Source organism: Scomber scombrus, chromosome 1 (genome assembly GCF_963691925.1).
Source record: "Scomber scombrus chromosome 1, fScoSco1.1, whole genome shotgun sequence".
Taxonomy (NCBI): Eukaryota; Metazoa; Chordata; class Actinopteri; order Scombriformes; family Scombridae; genus Scomber; species Scomber scombrus.
In genome coordinates this window covers 35,855,130-35,872,518 of record NC_084970.1, presented here as the reverse complement: position 1 = coordinate 35,872,518, position 17,389 = coordinate 35,855,130, and the positions used below count along the sequence as shown (strand labels likewise).

General features: G+C 35.2%; 1 protein-coding gene across 1 annotated transcript; it reads left to right on the top strand.

Moving 5' to 3' along the window:
• Positions 1–228: 228 nt before the first annotated feature.
• LOC133997118 (up-regulator of cell proliferation-like) lies at positions 229–12,085 on the top strand. Its single transcript, XM_062436682.1, has 4 exons — positions 229–256; positions 4,396–4,474; positions 4,557–4,666; positions 7,404–12,085. Exons 1-4 carry the CDS (start codon positions 229–231, stop codon positions 12,083–12,085), a joined length of 4,899 nt encoding a protein of 1,632 aa, XP_062292666.1.
• The last annotated feature ends 5,304 nt before the right edge of the window (positions 12,086–17,389 follow it).

The following is a 17,389-nucleotide window of genomic DNA, read 5'->3' as shown; positions in this document are numbered from 1 at the left end:
TATGCTCTTCTGTATTGGATTTGCAATGTGGCATAAGGTTTTTAAAATATAATTTGAAGTTGTACATAAATGTGTCCAGTTAATGATAGGAACATGTTGAGTTGTTACTGACTAATTGATTGCTAAGGATGTATATTTTTGAACAAAACTGGTACTGTCAAACAAAACAGATGAAATTGTGTCTGTAGGTTTTGGTGTGCTGGGGAATGAAGAGAAAAGAGGACAACAATGGACCCAGATAGACGAAAGCCCCCAGGTACGCTCCTACTCATTACCTACATTTAAGGCTGTAGGTTTGTTTGTCCCTTTGTTTGTGTGCTGCTGCTTTCGTTCTCTCTCTCACTCACTCTTTCTCTCACTACCACATATGTGCTCAGACCTCAAAGTTAAGAGTTTGCTGAGTGATGTAATTCTCCTGCATTGTATGAGCATTGAGAAAATGAAATAGATATTGTTTAACCATTTAAAGACAAGAAGACTATATTCAGTTTCTGTGCCAAACATATCAAATGTATGTAATATAGAGACAGTAGATCAGTAGTGTTGGTCAGTGTATGTGTGAATGTGTAATAAGCCAAAGAGAAATGCAACAAAAGCAAAGTTGTGGTAGAAAGGAGAGTCAGTGATAAGGAGAGACAGAAGTCCCCATATTCCTGTACCTGAAGAAAGACAAATCAAACACAGCAGCCCAGGGCAAGACATAAATCTAAGTGCCATGAAAAAGCCAAAGGGTTGTCACACTGCATACTACAGCTGCGTAATGTAGCTTGAATAGACCTTGAAGTACTAAATACAGATATATTTTCTGATATTAATATTTTAAAATATGACAATTTGGTGGAAAAGCACACAAAATAATTTAAATGATGTTGATCTAATGCAATAAACTAATGTTGTCAGTGCATTTTTCTCTGCTGACTGTTTGACTGGTGACTTGTTCAACAACCTAGTATATACACGGTCATAAAGTTGGAATAATTTTGTTGTCAGACACATTCCTCTTTTTATTTTCTATTTAAACACATCAGTAATCACCTTTGACCAGGTATAATGAGATTGATCAATACAATTTTGAGTATATATACACTTTATCTATCAAGAATACATCACATTGTCACAATCATTTCATGGAAAGAGGTTAAAAATATTTTATTCCAACTTTATGGGCGACCGTGTATAAAGATAGACCAGTCCATCTATTTAAATCAAATGATGCTTTACTTACTAAAGGATAATGATTTTCCTTAACAAGATTATATCTGCTGTATTAGAAATTCTTGACTATTTAAATCCTTCTAGGGTCCAATTGAAATAATAGTTTGTAACTGGATAGTTACATATTTAATACACAATAATTACATTTATTAAGGTTTATTTTATATCCAGAACTTTTTCTAAATAGTTTTGTTAAACTCAGGAATTGTGTTTCAGATTTTTACTGATTAAGTAAAAGAAAAGGATGTAGTCATTGGTATATAATGAAGTTTTCCGTTCAGTGTTACTGACATTGGCACCTTTGCGGTTTTTGTCATTTCTAATAGAAGAAGCTAAAGATTTGATTGCTAATGCAGACAACTTGGACAACTGTTCAAGATCAACTGACATTTGAATTTTCCTCACCACATATAAAATATGACTCATGAAAGGTTGCAGAGAGGCCTGGTTAATTACAACATAACACAGTTTATGCCATTTTATAGAGTTGCTTTTCGGACCTTCAGTAATTCCACAAGGAAGTTTTATGTTAGTAGTTTGAACTACATTATATTGCCTTTAAAACTCAGCAGTAAGCAAGCTAGATCTTAAAACCCTTTGACCAACAACATCCAGTGTGCTGTAAATATCTGTCAATATGTAACAATCAGACTCATCTATTCTTGCACCTTTACAGTCATTTCACAAGGAATTGTTTCAAAACATAATTTAAAATACTTCAACAAATCATTTTCATACTGTTATCAACCTCTTCTGTATGTTTCTGTTTGTATAATATATGAAGAAATAACTACATACTGTGATTGGAAAACAATTATAGTTGGACATCATTTGACTGTGACAATTTTACTTTAAATATTTAAATCTGATCACAATTCAACATATATGAGGTTATGGTGTTACAATTGATAGAATTATATCATTTTCACTTCAACACTCATTTAATTATAACTGGTGATTGATATAATACAGCTAATGGCCAACTTAATAGTTTACCAGAAAAAGAATACGCCTCAACAATGTAATGTCATTGATGTGTTGTGCTATATCCAGCTTCACCAAAAATATATAATTTGACATACATGGAGTAATGTTAGTGGTTCACTACAATCATGAATTGACTTATGGTTATTATCCTCCAACACACTGTAATTTGTTTATGAATCATTACACAGCTACAGCTTTTGCAAAGAAATTATGATATTATAGCTTTAAGAGTGGAAACTCCATAAACATCAAAATGTGATGACGCTGAAACCTCTTTCAGTGTTCATACGGTCACCTGATTGTTGATTTAAAACACACTTGAAAATGTTCCACTTTCTTTATGATCTTATCTTAAAACTGTAAAGTGAATCACCAAATTGCTTTATAGAGCTGAAGTGAACTGCAGAGTCAGGGGATAATATATAACGTATGTCACATTACACAAAGTCATTCAATCATTAACATTTATATTGGAGCCTTAAGTTTTATATTTTAGAAAAGTTCTTTGCTTGTTGATAGTCAGCACACATGATGTAAGTCATATGATCTAAATTCATAAACTACACAATCAAATCAATTTGTCATTTTTACTATACATTTCTTCAAGATGTGATGCAAGAATGTTTCTTTGAGGATCAAAGTACAAGGAGTTATAACTTAAATAACATTAAAAACACAGACATTTCAATTAAGGACAATACAAGAATAGAATAAATGATAAATATTAAAGTTAAATAAAGATCCTGGGGTAAAAAGAAACATGCAGATTTAAGCAAGCAAATGAAGAGTCTGTTGTTTCTACAGATAGAAAAGGAGCTACTGTTCAGCAGTCTGATGGAAGAAACTGTTTTCAGTTCAGTTTGTTTTCAGTCTTCTGGTTATCACTTTGATGCTATGAAACCTCTGACCTGATAGCAGAGGATCGAACTGTCTGTGAATAGAGTGTGATGGTTCTTTCACAATGTGCCACACACAGGTATAAGCTGGTGTGTGTTTGGGAGTTGGCAGGTTTAGTGTGCTGAACTATATACAATGAACAAGACAAGTCATAAAAAACCTGCATGGTGCTGAACTGAATGTGTTTTGACAGATTAGGTTTTAATTTAGAATATAACTAAAGAATAGTACAGAGGAGGATTAGAGCCATGGGAAACATTTGAGTTTTGACTTTAATCTCCAAACTCAAGCTTTTCACATGTGACTCTAATTCTCTTCCTTAGAAAAATGATAAAAGATAAATGAAATACCATATTGCAATTCATTCACAGTTTAGTTCTACAGCTTAAGGAAATGTTTTTACACTAGCTTGCTTCTTTACACACCACTTCAGTTAACGACAAAAACAATAAAGATCCATTCTTCTTACTGGAAGTTTCTGTTTATTGGCGTCACTGATTCAGCAATATTTAAGGTTAAAGATTCTTTTTAGTGATCAATAAAAGAATGTAAAGTTTCAGTTTTCATATCATAAACATAAACAACATAAAAAGATTAAACATAAAAAAGTAAGATGATAAAATAAAAAAATGTAAAAAGTAAAAAAGTAAAAGTATGAAAAGTTGATCAATAAAGATTATTGCAGAATGAAAATGTTTCACATAATTATAAAATAACAATATGAACAATAGAATCTATGTTGTCCTAGCAAGCCTTTTGTTGTACAGTCTAATGACCTGAAGGATAGATGTGAGAGTTCAATATTTAGTGTATTTTTGACAAGCAGCATCAGCCTGCTACTACATTCAGTACAACAGCACCTGTTCTCCACATGCAGGAGGATAGGTCACATGGTAGTATAATATGAAATAAATGTCATACTAAATGTAGGAGAAATGAAAAATGTAGGAGCTGGAGAAAGTGAAATGAAAGTTAGTTTAGGTAATTGTTCAGAATTTTCTCATTAACTAATGATTTAATCTTTACGAGATGGGACAAAAGTCTGTCTTGGTTTTTTTAAGGGTGTAGTGTTTAAATGTTGTGAAATCATATTTTGCATATTTCTATGATTGTTTTGTCTATAATACACTCCATAGTTGTCACATTGTGTACACCAGTACCTGACAAATGGAGCGTGAATAATGTGAATAACAGCATCTTTATATTCTGCTGTGTGAAGATCAAAACACATCGTGTTTTATCAAATCTAATGGACAGTGGAATCACTACTATACTACTTGTTGTGTTTGTGTGAAGGTGTCGGCTGCATTATGAAGAAAAAGGAGGAAAACACTTCCTCCAAAACCACTCATGACAGCAAGACAAAAGCTCAAAGGTGAGATGAGAATCTTTAACTGTCCATGATACAAATCATCTCTCCATCATTATTTATACTCACATCTCTGTTTGTTTTGAAGCCCAGATCAGCAGAAGCAGATATCAACCTCTCATCTACCCAGCTGTGTGTCTGTGAACCGTGCTGATTCTATGGAGTTCTATGTATCATTTAAAGATGGACAATCTGCTGGTGAGCTAAACCTTTCTTCAGTGTCAGTTCAGAGTGAACGAGGTGAAAGTGGTATGTGTTGATATGGATGTTAAATCTGAGCTAAATTCAGACAAGCACCCACTTGAGTGTAAATGTCTTAACTTAAAAAAAAAAAAAAGAAGTAGCCTGTAGTGATTTTAGTTCCCTGATGGTCAATTTCAAATTCAAGTTTAATGAACAAAAAACGTTTAATCAGACCCAATCATTAATAAAAGCCTTATTGCTTAACTTTGTTTTGCAATCATCAATTTTTTAGATATGAAAAATGGGTCCTGACCCAAGGTCAAAGTTATTGCACATGCACAATAGCGACCGGGAAGCAAGAAGTAAACAAACAAAGCAAAATAGTATACTGAAAGGTCCTGATATATTAAAGGTCTGCGTGTGTAAAAACGTGTGCAAACTTGACATCACCCAAAAAAAATGTGCAAGCTGATCTACTAACGCAGTGCACTGAGGTTTGCGTCTTACAACTGTGGAAGATAATACGCGCAATTCATTTAGTATGTTTACCGTAATGAATGTAATATGAGGCGTTTCAACCCCAGTGTGCAAAATACAGGGAGGAGAAAACGCAAATATGTTATTCATCACATGCATTGTGATTTACCAAACTCGAAGGTAATTTTGCTGACAGTAACTGCGTCTATACATTTTTTTAAATGTATAGACGCAATGTTTATTTGTCAGGGACAGTGCATATTAATAAACATATCTGTTAATATGCCAGAATTAGCTGTTGTCCCTGGCCAGTCGTGAGTTGGCTGCTTAAAATCAAGATCAATAAGAAGGGCAGGTATTCACCATCTGTTACTGTGGAAACGAGGAGACAGACAAAAATGACTAGAACCTGATCACATTTCATTTTGCGCTTGCAGCTTTCTGCTCGTCCAAACTCTCCATTAAGACACCAAAACATCATTTAAATACTGCTGTCTGCACCTGTTGCACCTATTTTCATTTATGCAGTTATTCTTTGTAGATCACTGCAACGCACGCAAACTAAATGCGCAATCTATTGCACTGTGCACGCAATTTAGTACCCTTTATTTGGGATCTTAGTAAATCAGGCCCTAAGTGTCATACAATTTACAGATGACTTACTGTGAGAAATGTTCTGTTAATTTGCTGATTTTGGATTTTGGTGTGCAAGATGTCATGGATTTGAATGAATGTGATGGTGTTTTCAGACCAAAATGGCGGCAGTGCTACTGTAGCACCATCTAGCGGCAGCTGTCAAAAAAGCATTCTTGAGAAATGTATAATATACTTCTAAAACAACGTTGCTTCTGCTTCTTCTTCTGCCTATGAAGTCAATAGCACCATTCCGTAATTGCAGCAGAAGGGGGATTACATCTGTAACAATTCAAATTTAAGATATATTGTTCCTGCTACTCACGTGAGATGTGAACAAAACATGGTATGAATGCATAAACAGGGTGTGTCATGAACATTTTGAACAGGATTACAGTTAATCCAGTAAAAAATGTTGGCTCACAATTGTAGCATATCTTGATTTTCTGTGTGTGAGGTGTTTATGGGAACAGCTATTGGTAGATGTAGCATATACCAATAGCATCCATGTGAGGCATTTATGGAACAGGCACCGTTTCAGAATAGACACATGTTGAACTATGGTCTGCACTAGTTTACATTAATTTCCGAACCCTAAGTCTAAACTTAACCCGAAGTCTTCACCCTAAAATGTCATGATTTATGTAGTGGGGACTAGATTTTTGTCCCTAAAGGGAGGTGAGTCCCCACACAGATTTATGTCCTCACATTATGAGTTATTCCTGGTATACACACGTTAAAATAAGTAAACAAAGCTAAAGTTGGAAACACCATCATCCTGCTTTGTTTTGCGCATATCATTTAGTAGCAGGATAGGATCTGTCGGGTATCCAAACAAACCCTTTCAACACTGGTGTGTCATCCCATATTTGTAAAAAAAATGTGTTGCAGATAAAGCACCATGTTTTGTTTTTTTAGAAGAAAAATACAAAGAAAAGAGGACAGGCCAATGCAACTGATCTTCTGTACATATTAGAATATACACTGAGTAATAACATTTAATAAAACACATTTACAAATCAAACACCCAACTGCATTTCATAACACATATTAATATTAAAGATGCCAATGAATCAGAAAACAACACATTTAACAAATAAACACAATCTTTGGGCCTTTTTTTGGATCAAATCAGGTCCTACTTAAATTCCAATATAACATTGAAAACACATTCAAAATCCTTCAGTCAGGCATGAATCAATCAAGCCAGGCAAATAGTTTAGTTTTATCATCTAAGATTTTAAGATAGACTTTTGCTGTCACCTCAGTGCAATGGATGTGAATGGCAATACTTTTCATTCAAAATGACAATAACACACAAGGAGGTAAGAATAAATGAAATAGAAACCCATCACAGAAAACACAGTGGGTAACAACAGGGCGGAAATTAGGAATATGAATATACTTTAATTTACCTTTCTCCGATTTATTTACTTTATCAAGTAATGTTGTCAAGGCATTTAATGAGTGTAACAAGACTATTTCATAATATACATATAATAATAATTCCATATGGTATATGTATATCACTAACAGTTAAGTGTCAGTGATATACAAATAAAGATGACATGTAAAGTGGGTTTTTTATAGGGTGTTCATTTTTTCTGACAATTCTAACAAGTGATTCTTTTTTTTTTCCCAGCTCTTTTTAACTTTCTCTCAAAACTTGGACTGGAGAAATTTTATCCCAACAAGCTCACTCTTCGCTCTCTTTTGGAAATCAACAAAAACAATATTTATGATGAAACTGCTGAATCATTGGAGAAAATACCATGGTGCTTTCTCAGGAAACTCTTTCAAATCAATGCAGAATGCAGAAACTGTACACAAGTATCAAACAATGATGATGAAAAGAAGGAAAACAGTGATCTGTATGACTTTGACCTGGACACTGCAGATGACTCTGCAGACAACAAGGTTAACCCTCTCGACCTCATAGTTGCACTCTTTCTTTGTGCTGACAGCTTCTTGCAACAGGAAATGGCCCTCAAGATGTCAATGTGTCAGTTTTCTGTCCCACTGCTGTTGCCTCATGTCAATAACAGTCAGTCTACCCTGATGCTGTGGGCTCTGAGAGACATCGTCAAAGAGTGGCGTCCACAGGATTTATCTGAATCAAGAGGATTTGTTGAAGACAACATTGTTCAAGCAAATATACCATTCTTTACCTTTGTCAGGCTGAAAAACTGTAGTCTCTCCAAGTCACAGGTTTTGAATCATGTTCTCAGTCGTGGCCAACAGAATCACAACATCTTCATACACAGAGATATGAAAGGAGGATCACTTGAAAGAAAAATTGCCAATGGTTCAGTTGAGGTTTGCTGGTACCTTCCCTGTGGCAGAGAAAATCTTGACATATTTCCAGGACCAGTTGCCTTTGCCAATTTGAGAGGAGACATTTGTGAGTCACTGGCACAATTCAATTTTCTTTTTCAAGTGTCAACTGCTACCTTTGTGTTCCTGGACAAAGTTGAAGAAAATGAGCACAAGATTCTGACTTCTCTTCAAGATGTGAAATGCAAACTTTTTTTTGTTGTTAATTGCAAGGAGGACAACTCTAGAGAGGACATGATGTCTGTCAAGAAAACACTGAAAGAATTAGAGCTACCAAAAAGCCAAGTGAAAACCAAAAACTCAGGTGTAAATGTTGCAGAGTTTTCAAAGAAACTTTGTACAGCCATCAAAACCTCACTGCCAGATGTATCAGCCACACTTAACATTGTCAATATGCATAAATTAGCTACTGAGCTTGGTCTATCTGTGGATGAAATCACAAGTGAAAAACAAAAGAAAACAGCTGAGGAGATTGTGAAAGGAATTGGTGTTCAGACTATACCAGACTACAAGAAAAAACAACTTCCTTTGCAGGGAGATAACTGGAAAAGGTTATCACAGTTAGAGAAGGAGGAGTGTAGATTAAAATCTGGTGACTCAGGCCTTGAAGAGTATAAATGCCAGCTACAGGATGAAAAAGATAAAATTAGGAAGGAGCAAAGCAAACAAAAACTCTCTAAAGGAATGGAGAGTTTTATTAAAACCGTATCCACAAGTGACAAAGAGAAAAGATATTTTTTTCTTAAGTGGATGAAACTTAAGCTTAATGCACATTCACGGAGCGAACTGTCTGAGCTGCGCAACAAATTAAAAGAGCAATGTGACAAAAAAGACACCAAAGACATCAAACTCATTGAAAAGTTAGATAAAGATTTGCTGGAAAGCTCGTTAGGAGTAGAGCATTACATGAGAGAGATGGGACTCATCTATGAGTTCTCAATTGATGGCTCAAGAAAACATGCTGATGAAATATCTTGTCTCCCTGGTTTGGCTGCTGAAATGATGTTGGATGGATTTCCTTTAGAGCTCTTGGATGGAGATGCTTCCAACATCCCAGAGAGATGGGTGACAGATGTGCTGATGGAGCTTCACAAGAAGGTTGGAGAACAGAGCAGACTGTTAGTACTGACTGTGCTGGGTGTTCAAAGTACAGGGAAGTCAACACTCCTCAACACCATGTTTGGTGTGCAGTTTCCTGTCAGCAGCGGCAGATGCACAAGAGGAGCTTATATGCTCTTCCTCAAAGTTGGAGAGGATATGAAACATGAGTTGAACTGTGATTTTATAGTTCTCATCGACACAGAGGGTCTAAAGTCTCCTGATCTGGCAGAACTAAAGGAAAGTTATGTGCATGACAACCAGATGGCAACTTTTGTCATTGCTTTAAGTGATGTCACCATTATCAACATTGCCATGGAAAACTCAACTGAAATGAAAGACATCCTGGAAATTGCAGCTCATGCTTTCTTGAGAATGAAGGAAATTGGTAAAAAGCCAGTTTGTCATTTTGTGCACCAAAATGTTTCTGAAGTTTCAGCTCATGCAAAGACAATAACAGAAAGAAAGCATCTCTTGGACCAGCTCAATGAAGTGACACAAATCGCTGCTGAAATGGAAAAGAAGCCTTCTATTAAAGCATTCACAGATGTGCTGGACTATGACATGGACAAAAATAACTGGAACATCCCAGGACTCTGGCATGGAATCCCTCCGATGGCACCAGTGAGCACAGGTTACAGTGAAGCTGTAGCAGAGTTAAAGAAAAAAGTTTTGGTGACAGAAGACAGAAGCAATGAAGTCTCACAGATCCCAGAGTTTCTAAAATGGATTAAAAGTCTCTGGAAAGCTGTGAAATATGAGAACTTCATCTTTAGTTTCAGAAACACTCTTGTGGCTCAGGCCTACGACAACCTTTGCAAAGAGTTCAGTCAATGGGAATGGGAGTTCAGAAAAGAAATCCTCTCCTGGCAAACAGAAGCAGAGGTGGAAATCTTAAATTCTGACAATGAATCTGATATTCTTACTTGGAGCAGATTGGTTGAATTAAAAAAATCAGAGGTGTCAAAAGAAATAGTATCTGAAGACAGAAAAATGAAGGAGAAACTCACAAACTACTACAAAAAGAAAGACCAGAATGTAAATATGATAGAAAAATACAAAACCGACTTTCTCAAAAATATCGGTAGTCTTGCAAATGAAATCAGATATTCAGCAAACAATAAACTGGACTGTGTTCTTGAGCTAAAAATAAGTTCAAAAAAGGCTCAAGACATTCAGAGAAGATACAGAGGCAGGATTGAAGAAAAAGTCATGAAGCTGCTGAGTGACTGTAAAGGCTCCACACTATCTGATGAACAGCTGACAGACGAGTTTGAAAAGATGTGGACTGAAGCCACTAAAAATGTGTCTGGCCTGAAAGAGCGAGATATTGCTGCATGTGTCCTGGAGCAGTTAAGAAAGAATTTCTCAAATCAGAATGTTAATGAGGAATTGCAGAATATTAAAGACCTGAAGGAGTTTGGAAAGAATCCATTTAAAAGCACACGTGACCATCTAGACTCATTTTTAAATAAAGTTAAATCTTGGTTTACGGGACTAGGAGATCTGCAAAACTTTGCTGACACAGTCATTGAGTCTTGTACACGGTTTGTGCTTGATAAAGCAAATTCAAACACAGATTACCAAGACTCTTTTACAAGAGATCTTCTTGAAAAAATAGATGAATACCTTCTACAAAGTTACAAGCATCACAATACAAATGCAAAGTTTGAGATTGACCTGAAACTTCACATTTGTGGCATTGCCTCAAGGGAATTTCTCAAAATGCACCAAAAATACCTGTCAGATAAAGATCCTAAAATTCAGCTGAAGAAGAAGAAGTCTCAATACCTGATAGATTTTCTTGACTTGTACAAAGATAGAGATCACTGTCAGCACAAAGCAGATGATTTTGTCAGATGTTGTATCAAACCTGCGGTGGAAGAATTCATCAATAGATCTTTGGGAATAGACATTGTGGATGAAATTTTGACAGGTTGCCATTCAGCAGAGTACAGCTCCCGCTCCTTTTTCCAGTACAACATTCAGGAAGAGTTGCTGGAAAATGATGACTTTAACAGCTTTGTCAAGTACATTTGTAATTATGAAATATATGTTAAGGATTGGATACTTCAGCAAATCCACAAGCAAATGTCAAATGAAAAAACGCTGTGCAAACTGAAGAAGAAGTACCTCAAAGTCATAGTTGATAAAATCACAGCAGCATTAGAGCAGGCCACAAAAGGACCAGATGGTGTTCAACTGCCAGACAACAGTGAAAGCATAACAGAGAGTATCAGCAACATGCGGAAGTATTTGATTAAAGACATCTCAATCTCAGAGGAGGATGAAAAAACCACCTTGTTTCAAATCCAAAGCACATGTCATCCATTTATCAACAGCCTCAACATGTCAATAGAAGACATGAAAGAACAGCTTCAGGAGGAATTCTCAAAGTCTGAAAACATCACTGAGACTCTGAACAAACTTCCAATCAAACCACAGGATGAGCTTTTCAAGCGAGTGTTTGGTTGTGGACAGCAATGTCCATTTTGTAAAGTTCCCTGTGAGGCTGGAGGAAAAGGACACGATAAGCATCATGCAGCTGTGCATCGACCACAAGGTCTTGGTAGATACAGGTATGATGACACTGAGAAGCTGGTTCCCACACTGTGTACAACTTCTGTGCAAAGTGAAACTAGATTCAGAAACACAGATACTAAAAAGGAGCTTCATCCTTTCAAAGACTACATCAAGTACTATCCAGACTGGCTCATTCCTCCAGATTCCAGCATAGATGCATCTGACTATTGGAAGTATGTACTGGTACAATACAATGACAGATTTGCTCAAGAATATGAGGCCAAGCCAGCTGATGTTCCAGATGCCTGGAGGAAAATCACAAAGGAACAAGCACTGAAGGGGTTAAAAGATGCCTACAACAGAAAGTGAACAAGATAAAAATGTCTATAAAAACAAAAATGTTTTTGTTTGAAAATATTCAAAATGTTTTTAAACAAAAATTAACGAATGACTAAAAGGACAGGAGGTGACTAAACACTTACAGCTTTCATCAGGTCAGATCACTAAATTCAATCATTTAAGTTCAAGATTGATCAATACTGTTTAAGAATATCAGCTTGGCTGAAACATTAACATTACCTAAAACATGTTTTATTTTTGTTTCTTTTAAATGTAAATTACTTTGTAAATAATACAAACTGATACAGACTGATAATGATAATAATGAAGAAAATGATGATGAACAACAAAGATTGTGTAAAAAAACAAGATGATGTTTATCATGTTTTTGTCCTTACTTTTTGGTTTGTGATCATACGAATGTTTTGTTTTTTGATGATGACAATGATGTCAGCATGATTCATTCATTGTTCACAGTTTAACAATTACTCACACTTTAAAATATTTACCATATTTATTCTTATTTATTTCATTATTTTAATTAAACATGTGATGATGATGATGATGGTGATGATGATGATGATGATAATGAAGGCCTACAGTATGTAGTTCTTAGGCCATGTAATGAGATGCTGTTTTGAAACATGTTTTACTACTTTTTACATTTATATTATTACATTATATATTATTATTTACATTATAGTTTTATTCTTTAACATTTCTTACAGATCATAACATGCTACAATGAAGAAGTTATTCATGTTTTCTTGCAGAGTAAATGAATTGTCATCAGTTCAAATGTGTTCATGTTGATATAAATTACTTTTTGATTCATGAACTAATACTGAGACATCCTTTCATGTTTTAATGTGGAACTTTTTTCATTATTTCTGTATTAGTTTTTTAAAACATTTTTATTTCACTTTTTAATGAGTACAAAGATTTTGTTATGTTCATCTTTTAACACAACTAAGTACATAATGACATGTGCTAAAGATAATGATGATGAAGGCCTACAGTATACAATTTATAATTATAATTTATTTACTTTTTAGTTTTATTCTTTAACATTTTAACTTTTTTCATTATTTTTGACAGAAAACTGTTTTGTTTTTTTTGAAAATATTATCGTTTCTTTATATTTTTTCATTTTACTTTTTAATGAGTACAACTATGCACATAATGATAGTAACTAAAATGATGATGATGATGAAGTACAAAGACCATGTGAAACATGTTTTCTAACATGTCATCACTATTCTTTAATATTTTTACACTTTCATTTCTAACAGGAACATGCAAAACATTTGATCTTTTAAAGTATTTGATGAAAGTTAGTGAATAAGAAGTCTTTATGTTGTTGTAACTGATCTTTCAGCTCATGTTTAAATATTGTCTAAACAAGCCAACTGTGGGAATAATGTGGCATCTTCTGGTCTGTTGATCATGTTGAACTTCTGACTTACATGTTTTCAGACACAATGAATTAAACAAGATACAAAGAAGTTGAACTTTGTCAGTGTTTCTTTTTTCTTCTTTTTACATGTTGACATACAGTATAGTTATGTGCATAATGATAAGTGATAGTGATAATATACTGTATGTACAAAGATCATGTTGCAAGTATGTTTAGTAATAAATAATTAATGCATAAAACCACCACATGTAGAAATAAAACTGACACCAAACTATAACTTTAGGACACTATTGCCAATTTCTTATTTGATAAGTTCACAAATATTGAGTATTAAGTTTAATTCCACAAATGTATTATTTTAGTTTTGTGTTTTTAAAGCTGTGATCAAAGCCACTGCACTACTGACAACAATGGTATCAGTCTTTACCAGCTGTCAGTAGATCCTTTATTTCTATTGTGCATTACATTGTGAAGATTTAAATTGCGTAAAATTAAGACACAATGTTAAAAAATATGATTCACAGAGTGGTATACTGGTATTTGGAGGGTTATTGTTGCATTCTAGAACATCTCTCTTTGTTTTTGGTTTCATCTTCACAGTTTGAGATATTTGTATACTATTTTCCCATCAAACAAATACAATGTACATGCATTAAAAAGTTAAATTTAAAAGATGAACACTTTCACGTCTTTTTAAAATCAATGTCTCCACCTACTCTGACAATCCAGAGAACATATTCTCATTTTGGATTGGAAAGAATTTCAATAAAACAAATTTGACTTTTTTTCTTTCTACTGTATTTTCTGTGGAATATTTACAATAACAGTCACACTTTCTAAAAGACAAAAACCCCTATGCTGTTGAATGTTTTAATACCAACTTTTTTAATCAGCCAGTGAACATCAATCGATGCACTGTTAATTTGGCACTTGAATGAATGCATAATTGAGCATTCACCATACACCATTTGAAGAGCACAGTGAATGCAAGAAAGAAGTAGTGATAGTCTACAATGCTGAGCAGTTCAGCCTTCTACCACATGAGGGCACCAGTGTCAAATCTAAAATACAGCTTTTCAAATGGAGAATTAAGAGGTAAATCAGAGACAGTACAGTCTTAAAGATATATTAATACCTCCTGTGTTAGATCTATCAGTGTGAGAATAAGTGTTGCTCACTCATGCATCTGTTCAGTCTCAACAATCTCAGTCTCCTTCATTGTCAATCTCATTCATTTTAGATCAGGAAAAAATAAAACATAAGATAATTTAAACAATACCCAGTTTGTATGAGGATACTGGTAATTATTTTTATCATCACTTATTCAAGTTCATATTAGCATCAGCAGGCTGCTCTGCAAACAATTCTCCATCTCAAGTTTTTCTGAGACCTGAATGTTTTGCTCACTTGTAATAAATAATAAAGGGCCAGAATTTGAGATTGCAGATATTGCGCACAGTTTAATCAATTCACGGGGAACATGCTCTCTCCCGCTCTCCACAAGTCTATGAGCCCCTTCTGCTGTTGCAGCATCTCTCACTAGCATGTACAGAAAGCAATATTAACTTGAACACAACCAACATAGGCCACCGATGTGATTGGTCTACTAAACAACACAGACCAATCAGGACTCTTTCTCTTTCTCTTTCTCTCTCTCAGTCACACAAACACACTCGCTCTCGTACACGCAATCACTGTCTAGCACGTGTCCTTTATTTACACAGCTTTAATTTAGAAGATTTTGAAAGCATTTGGTGTAATGAAGTTTTATGTTTGTTAAGGTTTGTGTATAAGGTAGACTTGTCTGTGATGGACCAGTCAGAGGACACTTTGCTTTTCTCCTCTAGCTTGAAGTAATGGGTGAGGAGATCAATGTTTATTTTGACCCCCCCCCCCCTTTTTTTAACACCAAATGAGCACTCTTACCATCAAGAGAGATGATTTTGAAGCGTCCCAGCATGTCTCACTTCCACCTGGCCTCTCTCTTCTTTTCTTTGACTTTTTTAAAGCTGTCCTGCACTTATCTGAAGACTGATTATTTCACTTTGAGGCCTTTCCAAATATTCTCCTTGAGCAGTAGTTTGTTGACTTTGTCTTCTGTAACGTGCCAAAAATAACACAGATTAAAGTCAGGAAATTAATCTTATAACTGGATGTTAATCTGAACATTTTATGGTGAGAATATTAGAGCATCTTACTTTGAACTCCTTTGGTACCTCTGAGGGACATCAGAAAATAGGGGCTGTGTTTTGTGGTCAATTGTTTTTTGGTACTGAGACACAGGCAAACTTTTCAACTGTAGGACTTTGTCACAGAAGTTGCAGAATTCAAGAACAGGCATGAGCAAGCAGGATAATTAATAAGCATCAGTACTATACCTTATTCTGAAATTCAGAGCCCTGGTGTGTTGACAGTCGGTTGGGTGCACCATATTTGTAAAGGAAATCAAGGACACAATTTGTCACCTCATCTGTTTTGCTTAGTGGCCTCTCATTCGGTGAAATAAAGAACCATGACCATCACTACAAGTTCCACAGGCTCTATTACCTTGGAGGAAAAACGAAAGGATATGAATATTACATCACTTTTTAGGTGTTTAAAAGCTGACAGTATATGTCATTGCTCTTTACCTCAATTATATTATGTGCCCTCTTTTCCTTATTATTGACCCTCTTAGATTGGCACTGAGGACACTAAGCAATCTAAATGGATAACAACTTCAAAAGTGCAAACATGTTCATACAAATTAACCCTGATACTGAAAAATAGTAGATCTTTGAGCATACCGAACCAAACTTATATAGACAATTTCATGCCTATATGATTGTTTTCTCCACTTGTGCGTCTAGAATTATCTAATTACTGTCCCTGTTGTCCTTCCTGTCCTCTAATATCAATGATTGAGTTTGATAGTACAGAAAATTGCTGTGATGTCAGAGATACAATACACAGATGAATACAAATATAATGAGACCATCAATTTATACACTGAACTACATTCTATATCTGTAGGATGAACATTTCATAAATCAGTTTGACATCAGAGTAATAATCATATATTTGACAAATGTTGATGCTGACAAGAACACTTATCTAACTATTTATTGTAGTATTTTGAACAGGCACAGACATAGTCACATACTTACTGCCATTCCGTCATCCTTGCTTCAAACATCATGAGATCACCGTCGCAACCACAGCATCATGCACGCGGATATCATATCATATAATTTAAATCCAGTTAAACTGAAACACCGGTACGAAGGAGTAGTCATGGTATAAGAAGCCCAGAAGCGTGTTCACATACGCCCCCAAATTTGGACTTCTTTGACTGGCTAGAAGGGCGAGGCCAAAGTAGACAACTTTAGATGGGAATATCTCTGTTGGTGCCAATATATGCTTCTGGCAAATTTCAACAAAAATATTTTCCCAGAAGTTTCATATTGTATCTTCAACTTAATCCATGCACACTTTGCATGAGACACTACTGCTTGACATTATCTGTCCCCAGTAGTCTTTGTGTGTGTGTGTGTGTGTGTGTGTGTGTGTGTGTGTGTGTGTGTGTGTGTGTGTGTGTGTGTGTGTGTGTGCGCGTGTGTCTTTGTTTGCTGTAGTTAAATTCAGCTGACAAGAACCAGCTGAGGAGAGAGTTGTTAATCCTCAGCACAAACAGACACATGCACACTTAACTTGTAGAGTGGAATGCTGGAGATTTAGAGAAAGAGCAGGGTGGCGGCAGGAGCCACTCCCCTCAGTTTTTATCTTTTACACATAGTGGGAGGATCCTGGTTTCAGTGTCACAGTGACAGCACTGTTTAGAGAGCCAGAGGCAGTAGTGGAAAAAGTACTCCAACCTTTTATGTTACAATTTTGTCAAAAAAGATAGACAACAAAGCTTTGGCGTTCAATCCTTTTCT

Coding starts and splice junctions, on each gene's coding strand:
- LOC133997118 (XM_062436682.1), top strand. CDS start 229: ATGGACCCAGATAGACGAAAGCCCCCAG. Junction 4,475..4,556: donor AGCAAGACAAAAGCTCAAAG/GTGAGATGAGAA, acceptor TTTGTTTTGAAG/CCCAGATCAGCAGAAGCAGA. Junction 4,667..7,403: donor TAAAGATGGACAATCTGCTG/GTGAGCTAAACC, acceptor TTTTTTTCCCAG/CTCTTTTTAACTTTCTCTCA.